At 37.2% G+C, this 16099-nt stretch overlaps 1 protein-coding gene and 1 long non-coding RNA gene across 2 annotated transcripts in view; one reads left to right on the top strand and one right to left on the bottom strand.

Annotated features, from left to right (window-relative positions):
- Positions 1-16099, bottom strand: part of ARHGAP15 (Rho GTPase activating protein 15) — a 597544-nt gene that overhangs the window by 212454 nt on the left and 368991 nt on the right. Inside the window, exon 10 of the mRNA XM_045782563.2 lies at positions 9707-9805. Coding sequence (XP_045638519.1) covers positions 9707-9805 — 99 coding nt within the window. The remainder of the gene's footprint in view (positions 1-9706; positions 9806-16099) is intronic.
- LOC123782390 (uncharacterized) lies at positions 1939-16096 on the top strand. Its single transcript, XR_006776967.2, has 4 exons — positions 1939-2181; positions 4648-4754; positions 5208-10049; positions 10551-16096. It is a non-coding gene; the product is annotated as an uncharacterized LOC123782390 (long non-coding RNA).

The raw sequence follows: 16099 nt of genomic DNA, 5'->3' as shown, positions 1-16099 counted from the left end.
AATTTGGAGAAAATGAAATCAATATCCAATAGCAAAATCATGTCAGAATTTAGAGTATTGGTATCCCGTCTTCATTAGCTTCCAGTTGGTAAGTCTGTGTAGTTGACCATATATAACTTATTTCAAATTCTTTGGCAGACTCTTTCAACTCAAGAAATTATCATCAAAATAAAAACTTCCTCAGATTTATGTAAAAAATAAACACTGAATCAAGAAGGTGAGATGTTCATGGGGAAGTAAATGAACACTCAGAACAGCACCAGCATGTTCTTCCAAGTCTGAATCAGAGGAAAAGATATGGTGCTCTACTTGTGCGGTTATGAGACCCGAGCCTACTCCTGACTATTCTCAGGCATGTCACTTATAAGTCATAGTTGCCATTCAATTACTTGATTAGAAACAGCAGGCTATTGGTGTTGAAACAATGTTTAATGGGATATGACTTCCTCTGATGAAAATGAGTAGAAAATGGGTACTCTATTAGTAGCTGCATGGCACCCTTAAACGTAGTATCCAAAAACTGATGAACATAAAATCTTTAAGGAAACATACTTTCAAATGTTTAGTGTAGCTGGGTATAGATAGAAAAGAATATAATTTAGAAAGACATAATATACCATTATCAGAATGGTTTGCATGTTTAGAAAACAGATTGGGAAACCATGCAAATCATACAGCTGCCTTTAACCAACAACTGTTGGTCGTTGATTTTTCTTTTTTTAGTTTTAACCACATACAGGTATAACAATGGTGTGCAACTTTCCATGAAGATTTAGGCAATGTTGAATGTAATTTATCCATTTATTTATCATTTATTGAGAATCCATTATGTGCCAGGTACTATGAAAAGTTAAAAATAAATCTACGTTCTCTATATGAAGTGGCACACAATGGACTGAGGGTAATATTTTAAATATTTTTCTTCTGTAAACTGTGCTTTCAGTCTAAATCTCAGTACATTCTTATTTCCTTAAAAATTGGGTAATTTGACATTTTGGGTCTACAGTCCTACTATAAACTCAAGAACTCTTCCAGCAGTATCATTTTAAAGCTATTTTGGTTTTGCAGTTTTTCCTCCCAAAGTGTCGTGCCCCTGATTTTTTTTTTTGTCTGAACTGAAAATAGGAAGTGGCTTGAAAATTATAAAATTTGGCAAAAAGGTATAAAACTAGCAATGAAAAGATTACTTGAACCCAAGAAAAACACACACATCTAATTCCACAGACTGTAAGATAACCTTTCACAGAATTTAGAAGAATCTCTAAGACATGACTCTTAAGGGGGATGAATAAATTACTCCAAAAAATCCTATAGAAGAAAATATGCCATGTTCAATTATATGGACCCGTGCAACTACTTCTGGAATCTGTATGCCTTTTAATATATATGTAGATCAATGATTAATGCTTAAGTTAGCACACTTCATTTGAAAGTGTGACAATTCCTTGGAAAAAAAATTCTTTTCTAGACATTTTAAAAGGGAACATTTTTTATTAGGAAACCCACAAAAGAGTATAATATTTTGTTCTCATTCATAGCTTCCTGCATTAATTTAAGATTCCTTAATTATCACAAATTTTTAAGCTCTAGGGAAATGTTTATAAAAATACAACGTATAGATTCAACCAATAAACCACAGATTACTTCACAAAACAGAGTGACATTCTTGTGAGAGCTCTGATAATTTTTTGATAACTTCTCTTTTTAATCACTTTGTTCACATTATGCAACAAGAATTTTTAAAATTCTATTTAAAAACTACAAATCCATTTTTGAATCCCAGAGCAACAAATATCTGAAAATCTCTGTCTGCCTTATTTTTTTTTTTTTTTGCGCCTTTTTATTGAAAACCTGAAAGCTTTCCAAATGCATGTGATTTTTTTTTTTTCAAATTTTGTAAACATTTGCTTCCAGGCTAAAACATCCTGCCAACTTTCAGCCAAGATTATTTTTATGGTTGAACTATTAACTTCTGAATATGGGGGCTTATAATAGAAAAACTCCCAGACCCAGAACTCTCATCATATAAATGACACCGCTATAGGATATTTTCGACTATTACATCTCGACATGAAGAGGTGTTGCATTATTTAAATCCTCCATTCACACAATAAGAGACTAATTTCCTAGGGTATTAATTCTGGCTCTGTTTCCTTCCAACTGACTCGAAGGGAAAGTATGGTAAGAACCTAAACTTTAACATGGGGGTGGATTTGGGGGTGGAGGTTGGAAATTAGACTCAGGCTTTATCTGGGAAGAGATATTATTTATTCTCATGCATTCTGGACGCAAAAGTGTGGGAATAGCCACTGACTGATTTGACCAGAGCCACATTGCTGGATACGTTAGATAGACTTGCTGGTTATTGAACTGCACATTTATTCTTCCATTAACTTCTGTTATGTTTAAGCTCTCTTTCTGATAATAAGGCTGTTGTGTATTGCTAATGTAGATAAACTTCATGAAATGTCACTAATAAGTACAGTGAGTTAATTCCTAACCATGCGTATACACAGAATTTGTGAACATTCAGTTAAGCTGGCCACTCCCAGCAAGATCTAACTTACAAGTATTTTCTTGAGTGGGAATAAGTTTCTCTGGAACAGAGAAGCAGGTCTCAGGTAACTATGGTCCACTTGGTAACTGGTTCAATCACCGTCTTCTCTTCATTACGGGGCCTCACAAACGTGCCCTTTTATCCACATTTGTTTTTCTAATTGCAAAATGCAGCATTTTCTCTCTCTCTCTCTCTCCACCTTGTCATCTCTGATTTCTTTTGCTTGTCTTTCCCCAGTTTCTCTTTTATACTCTTGCTGGCTGTTTCCTGTTTACTCTTTTTTGATGTTGTCTTCCCTTCTAGCCCTGAATGTGGCTTTCTTACAGACACAGAGGCCCCAGCACGACTACCCCAAAGAGCCAATTCCAAGTTGGACCCGGCACAACACTCTAGCTGTCAGGAAGGTGGCTGTCGTTGGGGTTGCACCGAAACAAAACAAAACAAAACACAAAACACAAAAACACGAAACCGGGCTTAATTTTAACTCACAAATAAAACCTACGGAAAATTCGCTGCAAACTTGCACGGAGCTTATTTGAAGATCAGCTCTTTTGTAATTGCATGTGGATGCCTAACTTTAGGCATGAAAAGCAAGCACTTAAAAAAAAAGAAAAAAGCAACACATAGGTCAGGGCCCTCAGAAACATTTTTGTTCAGTCCACAAATATTCTCTGGGGAAAAGAAAAAGTGCTTATCTTGAACTCTTGATTTTTTTTTTTTTTTGGAGCATGTAATTTTTATCAGTTTGTTTTGTTTTCGTTACTTTTTTTTTCTCACTCACTGCTTATAAAACTAGCAAGCAGAAGTCTCTCTGGAACAAGATAGAATCATAAAAGTTTTCAAGAATCTCGTCACAAACTAAACAGTACAAATTGCACATTCCTCATGGAAGTATCAGCCTTTCGTGCGTGCCTGGATCCAACTATAATAGATTATCCCAAAGTGGGAAAGAATGAACAGTACAAAATTAGCAGAACTGGGAGCAGAGCTTGTCTAGTGAAGGCAATTTGATCTGTACTTTAGGGGTCTGGATTCTCAGGCATGGGGAAAAGACTATGAAAAGTTTTATTTTTGCAAGTGAATGCTTGCTAGGATCACAAGAGGCAGACCGATGCACTGAATTGAGTACCAGGAAAATTATATTCATAAGTATAATGCTTGGTATGTCTTAGCAAAATAGCTATACTATAATCATGTCTGTTATTTGTATAATAAATACATACATGTGCGTACATTACCTAATATGCAAATGTCACACACACACACACACACACACACACACAGTGAATATACATGTATTTATTTTATGTATTTAAAGATCCATGTATTTATGCAATTTGATATTCCGAATTTTAGGAGTCAGATAAGTATATCCCTGAGTAAGTATATAACTATACCTTCGTATAATATTAACAATTATGTCTAAATATTCCCACATTGGAGAAATAGATTTCATTTATAATGCTATGGGCTTGTTGACGTGACATTCTCTCAAACTTCATGTAATAGCAGAGGGATTACCAAAAAGAAATAGTTAAGGTATAATAATAATTCTGGCCATTCTTTTTCCAAGTTGCTATAATCTACCCAAAGATAACTAATTGTTCAAAGTAAACATTCCACTCCGACCACAAAAGGAATCCATTACACAAACATATAATTCACAGTCATTTTTAGTGGGTTGTAAACAGTTTGGAATGAGCATAAAATGGGACAAAAATCAAAGTGAGCATTTTGAAATGAAAAAGTGTTTGCTACAAAAGGTCAGTCCCTTTGCTTGGCAAACTATGTAGAAAAGCCTGGGAAAATGCTGATCACACAAGCAATGAGGGAATTTTAAAGCCAACAGCCTCCTTGTTTCTTTAAACAGACATCGGAACCTATAACTGGATCCTGTCAAACAAACGACAGCAAAAAAAATATAACAGCTGCTAAGAAGTCAAGTTGAGAGATAAAGTTTTCGAGGCTAAGGACCTTCTCAGAAGTAGACTAAAGGTCTTTCTTAAATCTTTAAAGCAAGGTTATGGATCCCAGGGTGGCTTTTGGGCACCAAGTCAAAAATGTAACTTTGTGTATCATTTTTGTCATAGTATTTTGTGTTCCAGAAAAAAGAAAGAGGACAAACTTGTTGATAAGCATCTGCTGAGATCTTCTGCAAAGTAGCTCATAGCTGGAATCTTCAAATTTGGAAGACAAGGTACCATTTATTTTTAATTGTGGTTCAAAAAAACCCCCACATGATATAAAGTTTACCATCTTAGCCACTTTAAAATGTATAGTTCAGTAGTGTTATGTACATTCCCACCATTTGTGAACGATCTCTAGGTGTCATTTTAATGCTAGTAAGTAGTCTGGGGGCATACTGACTAGGACTGAGACTCATGGAGGAAGAATGCATCGTTAAGCCATATTCCAAAGGATGAATGCCTGTGCAAATGAAATTAACTTTTTTAAATGGTCCTATTCCCTTACAGACAAAAATATATTAGATACATAAAAATATATTTAGAATAGAAATATGTTTATTCATTTAGATAACTCCATTATATGTGAAGGAAGTCTTTGGGGAAGTTTGGTATCGTTGGGTGGAAAAAGGGCTGTTTTTTGGGTATCTCACATGAAGTGACTCTTTTTTTTTTTTTTTTTTTAGATTTTATTTATTTATTCAACAGAGATAGAGACAGCCAGCGAGAGAGGGAACACAAGCAGGGGGAGTGGGAGAGGAAGAAGCAGGCTCATAGCGGAGGAGCCTGATGTGGGGCTCGATTCCATAACGCCGGGATCACGCCCTGAGCCGAAGGCAGACGCTTAACCACTGTGCCACCCAGGCGCCCCACATGAAGTGACTCTTAATACTGCGTGGGCATTGATATGTCAGGAAAATAACCTGAGAAATAAGGTAAAATTAAACTCTGCTCTCCGCAGAAGGCTGAAACCAGACAAATACGTGTTTATTATTGAAGGTTTATTATGTCATTTAAAATGTATTTAATTGTATATTTAGTATTAGGTAATATTTCATAATATATTTAGCATATTGGATATATTTAAGGTATACATGATGATTTGCTGTGATTACTACAGTCAAGCTAATTAACATATCATCTCCTCCCATATCTACTAATTTGTGTGTGTGTGTGTGTGTGTGTGTGCGTGTGTGTGTGTGTGTGTGTGTGTGTGTGTGATGAGAGCACCTGAAATCTATTGACCTAGAATAACTATAGTCATCTCGCCTGGACATTAGATAACTAGATTCGTTCATCCTATATAACTGCAATTTTGTGCCCTTTCACCAATATCTCCCCTTCCCCCACCCCCACACTCCCTACTATGTGACTTTTAAGCAAACAAACTCCTCTTACCTAAAAAAGAATATTATAAGGCTTATTTTCTCTTCTAATACCTGGGCTTTTGTTTCATAACACTCATCATAGTTTGGTAGTCAGCAAACTGTCTTTTTGCTTAATGTATATTTCCTCTATATTCTCACCCAGTAGCATGCAAAATGACACATGGGTAAGCACGTGGGTAGCTGCTCGTTGCTAGAATACAACCAACACTTACATATGTTACATCATTCAACCAATATTTACTGAGTGCTTGCAGTATGTCAGGTACCATGTAAGGCTCTTTCTCAGGGATGCACCTTCACAGAGCAGTCAGCCAGTTATATGTTTACATACAAAGAACTATAGGTTAAGGTCTTAATACCAATTGCCCCAGTGTAGACTATATACTTTGTTTAAGTCACCTCTCCTAAGCCCTTGTCTTCCGAGTGATATAGCTCACACGCGATTCCTATATACTTTGGAGTCTTTCTAAGCTACACAAAGTATTCTATAAAGGAGTGAAAAGTGGACTTCTCCCTGCTTAGACCTACATCCTACCAGTATGTCACAATGCCTCCTCTGCATGCTTGTTTCATCGGACCTCAAAGAAAAGTATCAGATGACCTCAGGCTTTGGGTCACTTTATCATATGTATTGAGCATTAGCTGAACAGTGATTCGATATTTGCACAGAAACTGTTTTGGAAGAAGAAACACAAACTGAGTTTTTCTTTGGCTGCTTACACTACTCATGCTCTACAATTGTAAAGGCAATACAAGCGTGAATGAACCCCTTGGAAGAGCTTTAAAGACTAACATGCTCCTTGACAGTTTCCCTCCGACTTTTGTGTATGTTCTCTAGGCTGAGCAGACAATGTCAGAAACCACAGAAATAACTTTAATCTGGTTATAATAGTTGGTGAGGGGGAGAATGCTCTGGTGGTTTAAAGGAATAAAGGAAACCAAATCAAGATAAGGAAACACACTAAACAAGTTATTCGCTAAATTGGTTTACATTCGGCTCACTAATAGATTTTCTTCTAGGCATGTCTGTGAGATGCAAAATTTAAAATGTGACTAATATCACTTTACCAGGGTTGATTTAAGAATGCAACTGTGCCAAGCACTGGGCAGAATTTCCCTGGGTAGACTACAGGAGCATGAGCAATTTGGTTCTGTCAATTGCAAGCAAGACAAATAACTGAATGAATGAATGAATGAATCAATCAATCAATCAATCAGTCAATCAATGGTGAGATCTGCGTTCCAGATACTGTTTCATTCAAAATCAAGCATGTAAGAAGCATTAAAAAAATACAGCTACAATTTACAGATGATTTTTTTGTAAAGATGTGGGAAATAATCTTAAGAGAAAAAGAGAGAAAGGAAACAAATCTTTTTATAACACCCTGTGTACTGCTATAGTGAGTTTTGAGGCCATTTCCCTAAGACTGTGAGAGTAAACACACAATTTTCATTAAATGCGCCTTTCCCATAACTGGTCCATAAGCATTTCCCATGACTCTGCAGTTGAGTATCTTGGCTGGAAGAGGATCTGGCCATTAGAAGGAGGGCTCTAGATATGCTGAGTCCCAGCCGTGCTGAGAGACTTGGCACCTTTATATGCTACTTCCTAATACCAACCCCGGCATAAAATGTCATCAGAAGCCTGCATAAACATTGGACTTAGATTCACATAAATTATTTCTGTCCTAAGGTGCTTTCTGCCAGAATTTAGTAAAAACAACACTTTGAGTAAATAGAATTGGCGTATAAATGTAAGAATATTAATCCAACAAAATGATCATAGAAAAATATAATCAAAAGTACACATTTGTAAATCTTGCAATGATGTGAGAGGTTTATCTTGTGCTTCTGAGTTTTTATTGAATATTTCCATAGAGTTCCTTTAAGCTGACACTGCCAAAGTGCTTTGAATTATCAGTTGCTTTGTGGAATTGTAGTCTTTGAGTTTCATTAAAATGCTTAGGAGTTATTTTAATAATCATATGTGTGATTAGCGCCTGTTTAGTGCTGCATCTACAAATTCATTTTAAGAGTAAACATTGGGACAATGAAATATAATGCCAGATATGATTGCTGCTGTCAGCAAAAACATTGTCTTATTTTATTAAAAATCGCCAACAAAATGCCGTGAACAGAAGATACAGTTTCTATTTATAGATATTTTCCACTCTACAGTATTATGGTATCTGCGCACCACCAGGCTGTATCTAGCAGAGTTTTCATTTTGCCTCGGGTATGTACATAAATAGAGAGGTACAGAGTCCTTTCACTGTATGTGCACACGTCTTATTATATACAGCTCCCCCAAAGTCCTATTAGGATATTTGCTCTAATATAATAGTGCTCACACTGTCGGTGCTGAGTATTTATAAGTGGATGAAGATTTCCTGAAAATGATGATAATTTAGCTATTGGCAATAATAACATTATAACATTCTCAGTGATCCATTTTGGCTTTAAGTACTTATTAAATAATATTTATTTCTAAATTATGAACTTATAAAATTAGACGAGATTGCAAAATGCAATAAAAACACATTTCTCTCTAAACTCCAATTGACTCCATTCCTCACAGATACCTCTCCTTGTGCTCGTTCTGCTTTTACTGTTTTCTACCCTCTGTGAGCTCTGGGCTCTTCTCTCTGATGTGTTGATATGCTTTCCCCCAAAGCCACTCTCTTTATCTACTTTCCTACCCACTCGTCCCCTTCTTGTTATTCTCTCATTCCCTACTGATATGGGAATAATAGGATCCCAAGGCTGTCCTTACAGTATAATTAAAGTATGAATTTCCAGGAGTTGGAAATTGCAGGCCATTTTTATTATGCTTCTATAATAAAGCCAGGTAACACTGAGAGAATTAAAATGGCTTTTTCCTAGTAGATAACTTGGTAAAGATTTTTTCCCCTTGGTTCTATTGTTTTAAGAGACTGGGAGCTGAAAATGGGAATAAGATTCACCAATTCTTTTTCTGAAAACACCTCTATCTTTTACATGATATATATCCCCCTAGATCCTGGGAATATGTTGTAAACTTGTAACAGATGGTGATGAAGCTTCACATTTTTATACAATACATTTTTTGAGATTCTGCATCTACTGTATGTATCTTCCAGGGAAAATGACCTTGAATGAATGAAGTCATAGTCTGAAGGAAAAACACCCCACAGATAGACTAGCAAAGAAATGATGAGTCAAATGGGTTTTGTTTTGTTCCCTGTGGTAAGATGAAATAATTCCCGATGAAAAACAGAATGCTGAAATATAGGAATCAAAGGTCATCTTAACACTGGAGGTACATCTGTTAATTGTTCCAGGAGAACCAGTTAGCCATATTCTTCCATAGCGAACAGAAGCACATGGAAGACGGGATATCACTGTTTGCAAGTACAAATGCTATTTGCTTCACTTGGGTAATGTTGGGGGCTTACCAAAAATTGTTCTGGCACAACATCTACCAGCATGAATGTTAGGAGGGTTCTAACACTGTGAGTGCTGATATTTTATGAATGTTTTATCACTGGCTTGAAAACAAGAAGTTTGCAATTGAATCAACAACATGTCAGACAGACAAAATATTAAAAAAAAAAAAGAACATTAGTGGGAATTACTGATGTCCCTATTGTAAAAACAAACTGAAGTTAATAAGAAACTTGATCCTCTTAACTGATTAACAAAAGTCAAGTTTTAATTGCATGGCTTCCCAGACAAATCAAGTGGCGCTGTTAACTTGAGCATGGGTTGTTTAGAGGGTGCGCTAATGGGGGGAAATTACTGCATATTCAGTTACCCACCTCTTTTTTCGACAGCTTCAATGCATTGCTTTACAAACCGTGGAACTGTGGAATTTTCACGTTCACACACTGTGTGCAGATGAGAGCCAAAAATTTGATCTGCAAAAGAAACAAAGATGAGCTTCATTAAAATCCAAGATTGCGTTGTTCTTTAATTTGATTCCGTTTCCATACCCACTGCATGCTGAAATCTATGTCTTGCACAGGAATCGATTTTTTGCTTTAATTCCGAAGGGTCTATTGCAGAGATACAAAGGCCATAACTCCCTCCTTTATGGAACAGGACTCTGGGCCCAGAGAAGGAAAACTAACACTCTGCCATCGATTAGGCCGGGATGACAGAGTAAGTTATAGTCTCTCTGGGCATAACTTTGTTGTTTATAAAATAATGACAAGGAATTAAGAAAACTTCTACAAAGTAATTAATCTTAATGAATTGGTGTCTTGAGTGTTTTAGAAGAAATTTGTCAATGATCACCAAAATTATAATTTTATCAGTATATTTAGAAGATTCATTCAGTGGGTCAATGATATTTGAAGAGGCAAGTTCCAGGAGATTTACTTTGAAGTGGATTTCTTAACATCTCTCCTGCCTTGAATGCCCTTCCTCTTCTATAATCTAAGTATCCCCTTTCCTTTATAGCTCAGCTCTGACCACACTTTCTCCACAAACTCTTTTCTTCCTATCTCAGTTTTGTGTCTCCTTTAACGTAGGCTCTTTGGACTACCAGTTCCTCCGGATGTTAATAGGCAATTTGGGAAAAAAAAGTCCTGTGATCAAAATGGTTTAGCAATGTTGGGTTAAACAAAGTTAAACAGGTTTCTTTCATGTGTATTTTTACAGCCTGTGACGTGCCAGTCTGCGCTGGGAATCTCCACAAAGGGCTGGAGGATGCACTATTTCCCAAACTTATTTGAGTAATCCTTTTATTTCAAAGGGCATCTCTCCAGACTAAGACTTCCGAGAACACACTCTGAAATCCTAGCCTAGTCTTCTCATTTGGAACATGATTTATACTACCTTGCATTGTGTATTTACATTTATAATACATGGAATATATTTTCTCAAAGCAGATTTGGAGTGTCTACCTGCTCTGTGTGTTTGTACAGTCACCACTGCTTAGCACAGACTCTGGCTCACAGGATTCACTCATAGATATTTTTTATTGCAGTAAAATATACATAACACACAATTGACCATTGTAACCATTTTTACATGAACAGTTCAGTGGCATTAAGCGCATGTACATTTTTGTGTAATCTTCACCACCATCCACTTCCAGATTAAAAAACAGTACAGATGTTTATTACTGATAGTGAATCAAATATTTAGTAGGTTCAAGGGCTTCCCATCTTGCTCAAAATGAACTCCAGTTCCCTATTGCAACTTCCAAGGTAATACGTGACTTGCCCTTCCACCCATTAATTGATTTCATTTGCTTCCTCTCTCCTCTCTCCCCCTCATCACTTGCCTGCAGCCACTCTGTCCACACTACTGATTCTTGTCTATGCCAAGCACAATTCTGCCTCAGGGACTTTGCACTGATTATGACCTTTGCGTGAAACTTCATTGCACTAGTTCTCTCTTGTAGCCTTTCTTACCCACTTTTTTTCTAAAAAATGGCCTCTCTGCAATAGGAACTCTCCATGATACTTCCCTGTTTTACTTTCCTTAGAGCACTTATTTCTGCCTGGCATATTGGACTGATGTGCTTACTGGTTAGTTGTTTCCCCTGCTTAGAATACAAAACCCAGGAGAGTAAAGACTACACCCATTTCCTTTCTTACTGGGTCCCTAGTAAGTAGACAATGTTTGGCATATACTAGAAGTTGAACAAACATGTATTAAATGATTGACTGTAAGACATTGTCTTAATCATCAGTGGAGGTCTTCAATAAATTTAAAAAAATATATTTGTAGTAGAAGTGGGGAGAAGAATAAAATGCACCACAACAGAACGGTAAGTGAAATATTACAAAGGGGTAGTCAAATGGAATGTGGTGAGACTTCAAAGAAGTCATGATTTTCACCCATTTCTTAGAAAAGGTGATGGCTTGGGTTAAGGACAACCCAGCAGGGAGGAAAGTAATTAAGGCTAAAGCACAAATATAATATATTTCAATATGAAAATGTGCATTTTCATCCAAGAGACAGAAAGATGATAAGCCCAAAACATATCAACAGAGTGTAGAGAAGTGGGAAATAATCGTGGGTATTTGCTTTGAATACTTGGTCAGGTAACAAAGATTTGTTCAAAAACAGTGAGCCACCACTATAAGAAAAAAATGACATAAACTATTATTTAAGAAAAATAACCCACAACTTCAGATGGAATGATTTAAATTGGCTAGAGATTATAGTCTGGAAGAATTGCTATAAAGTACAAAACGCTCTAAGGGAAATTATGATTCAAATAAATTTCACGAATATATGTTGAGCATGTAGCAGGACATCAGACCACCCTTTGGTGCCCATGGAAGACTTCCCAGAGAAGAACCGAATCCTCAAGGAAAAGTAAGACTTAAGTGAAGAGGTAAGAGAGGGGACAAAAGGCCATTTAGGATAGATGGAAAGAAGGTATACAAACACATCAGCGATGGGAAGAATGACAGGAAGAATGAGATGTGCTGAGGGAAATATTCACTCTTTCTTATTTAGAGAAATCTTGATGTATTAAGCTTTGAAAGAAGATGAAGATGGTCTTATAAGAGTCTTAAATATTTAGTCAAGTAGGTTAAATTATTTGAAAGTGTGCAGACACAACGATATCTTATACATACACTATTACCTTCCTGACTTCCTGTTTTTAGAGTCCATTCAGAGCCTGAAAATGTTCCCTATTGACTTCTGCCTTCCTTGCAGCTCTGGGTAATTAGATAGCTCCAATCAGTCAAATGTAAGGAGAAATGACTTGGGAAGCTACAAGAGATTTTTTTTTTTAACCAGATAAAAGGAGAGGGGTATATCAAGGCACGCTTTCTTTTTTCTTCCTGCTTTGAACATGGCTGTGCAATCATGTGATGCTTGGAGCTACTGCAGCTATCTTATCACCATGAGACACTAAGCTTGCAGACAAAAGCTAACAGTATTTCAAAGTCACAAAAAACCTGAGACCTCAATGACACTGTCGAAGTTCTAAACCCAAAACATTTTTTTTCTAGATTTCTTACTACGTGAGATAATATAAGTCATTTGTAGGGGATAATTCTATCCCCTACAGCCAAAACGTTCATAACCAAATAGAGGCACAGATTGTGAGGAAGATTGAATGCCAGGAGATTAGTTAAGAGGCTAATGTGATCACCTAGGAAGGTGTTATGGAGACCAAAATCAGAAGAGAGTTGTGGTAAATTTAATCACTGTTCACGATTCTTCTCATCTTCTCTGAATTAGATTTGTATATTCATCTCTTTTGCCATGTGATTGTGTGGTAAAACTCACTACAGTGGGCAACATTTATTTCTCCCATTTCACTGATGTTGGGCTTGGCTATAGACTTGCTTTGGACACTGTATTGTGAGTAAAAATTATAAGGGAAGATGGGTCTTGGGAAAGAGTTTGAGCTGGGTAGATTGGAGTGAATTTCAACCACAGGGTGTTCTTCCATTATGCCCTGGAGGAGACGAGGTGCACCACTGGCTACTTTTGGTTGTTCTAAAGTGGGAGGTGGGGGAGGTGCACCACTGTCACTTACTGGGTGGTCCAGGCAAGTGCAGGCAAACCCTCATTGAAAAACGGTCCCCTCCTGATTGCCGATATTTGTCCTGGTGAGAAAAGAGCCTAAATGATCAACATCATTAGACAGAAGGGAGATGTTTGCTTTGACTAGTTACCAGAAAAGCCAAAAACTGTCTTCTTAATTCTAGCCACTCTTTAAACTGGCTGTACTGACCCAAGAAGGTATGGCTCTGGAATTAAGAATTCAATCTTTGTGGTGAAGTTTATTAAATGCAAGGCTGTCCTATAACCCAAGCCCAGGCAACGAAATTCTCCCACAAAATGATAAGAATTGGGACACTACAGGCTTAGATAGTTAGCATCAGGGACTTAAATAGTAAGACTGCGTACATTTAGACAATGGGTGCCAGGGACAGCCATATGGGGAGGTGGCTGCATGCAATGGGTGACTGGGCCCAGGAACTAATTTGCAGAGAGAGGTGAATGAAGCAGACACATCCTAGGTCCTCACTTTCTGATGCCTGACTCCAGAGATCATCTGTCCTTTCCATGGGGTGCCATGACATACCCTGGGTTGTGACAATAACTCCCATTTTATTTGAGTATTTTTGAGTGAACTTCTGTTTATTGCAACCAAATAAACTTGACCAAAACATGAACACAGCATTGGCCAGAAGGTTTCAGGAGAGGTTTTATGGTCACAATAGAAAGTGCCAGTCTTGGCTAAACAGTGAGATCGACCGTTACAGATGATGCTGGTTAGGAAGAGTATGGTGGATGTCTATTGGTTTTACTGGCCCTGTAACTATTCTCTTAGTCTCTGGTAAGATCACTCTGGTTTTCCTTTGGGGATGATGCCTTTCTCATGTTGGCTGCCATTTGGTTTGAGTAGCGCTGACTCCACCACCTCTAGCTCCAAGGATGAAATGAATTTCCTCTACCTGGCCATAGTAATTGGTTCAGACATGAACATAGGGGTCAAGTTTATCTGGTGGAGTAAATCCTAAGGCTTTTTCTAGTGCTACTGGGAAAGAGGAGCCTTATTTCTACAGGAATTGATAAACTATTGGAATATGAGCCTGAGCTTCCAGAAGTTATGTTGCCACCTTCTGGGAAGACATACTGGAGAATTAAGCCAACAGAGTGGAAAACAAGCTGAGCGATGGAGGAAATAAAGATTTGATAGCATTTATGCCGCTGGATCCAATCATGCCTGAAGCTCTCCTTGTCCCTTGGACTTTTCAATTAAGTAGTCCAATAAATTCCATTCTTACTTTTGCAGTTTGGACAAGTTTCTATCAGATACAATGAAAAGAATCTTGACTACGACATTAGCCCTCAACATAAAATGATGGATCATGTAACTTAGAGGAGATGATGATGCACATGAAATGACTTTGCAAAGTAAAACGTGATATCTAAAGAAAGCAAATTATAGAGATTTAGCTAAAATGTCAATGTCAAATTTCAGGGCTGTTGTAGGATTGCCACCCACCTGTAAATTTGATACATCCAGGGTTTGCGACACCAAGGAGGACCATTAAATTGCAGGAATGTGTCTGAACCACGGAACTTTCTATCTTAAAATAGTATAAAGAAAAAGGGAGGGAGAGAGAAAGTATTCTGTTTTCTTGGCAAGCATTAATGAACTAGCTTTGCCCCCTTAACTTCCATGCCTGTTGTCCTGGCACAACACTAAGGATTATTTCTGCTTTCCCCTTCCTTATGATATTCCAAAAAAATGGAACAGCCCAGAACCCCGAGCTCCAGACTCCCTACCTATATTCCCATCTGTGGGCTCACTGGTAATCCTTTCTTCCTCTCTTGACAACTTTTTGTATTTAGAAAACACCTCTTGCTAGAGGTGCCAATATTTTTGGAATGCTCTGCAAATGCCTATGGCCTTGGCTAGTGTGATCATTATGTCTTCCTTCTCCTGCGTTTATACCAGGGGTGGCAGGCAACACATTGGTTGGAGAAAATCCATTTTCAGCAATTTCTCTTTGAAAGCATCTTTTGGTGAGAAAAACAAATAGACCTTCCACATGACTGCACTTATAAATCATGTTGTTTACATAATGAATTAGAGTTTAACTAGGAAATGGTGGTTTTTAATCTTTAAGCTCTCAAACTTTTGACCGATTTAGTTAGTTCATCAGCATAACCAGGTTAAGTCTCCCAGATTACAAATTAGCTTCATTCTCCCTCATCTCTGCTATATATTTTTTGACAAATTATGGAAAGAACACCCAGTAATGGGATCTTTGTCAGTTAGATTCCAAATGAATCAAAACTATGAGGAAAACTACTCAATAGAGGCAGTTAAATGTTCAAATAATGTGACGGTGTTATCATCATTTACCCAGGAAGACAGTCTCCACATGCTTTTCAAAATGATTATTCTGCTTTCAGGACACAGGGCTGCCGTTGCAGCTAGTCTAGTAAATTTTAAAAAGAAAAACAAAGCACCTAGAACTACACATACATGAAGAACGTGGAGGGGAACAGAAAACAATAATAACAAATCGAGTAGTTTTGACCTACCCATGCCCCCCCTCCTCGAATCAGACAATTATTTTGGTCATGAGGTATATTTGTCAAGGGTTCGGGCTGCAATTTAAAAAAAAAAAAAAACCAAAAACCCTGGGGCTTTATTTTTTTATTTATTTGTTTGTTTATTTAGGTATCTTTCATTTGTTTATTTATTTTTTTTA

Source organism: Ursus americanus, chromosome 1, assembly GCF_024610735.1.
Source record: "Ursus americanus isolate L20-20 chromosome 1, mUrsAme1.1.p, whole genome shotgun sequence".
Lineage (NCBI taxonomy): Eukaryota > Metazoa > Chordata > Mammalia > Carnivora > Ursidae > Ursus > Ursus americanus.
This window is presented reverse-complemented; position numbering and strand designations above follow the sequence as displayed.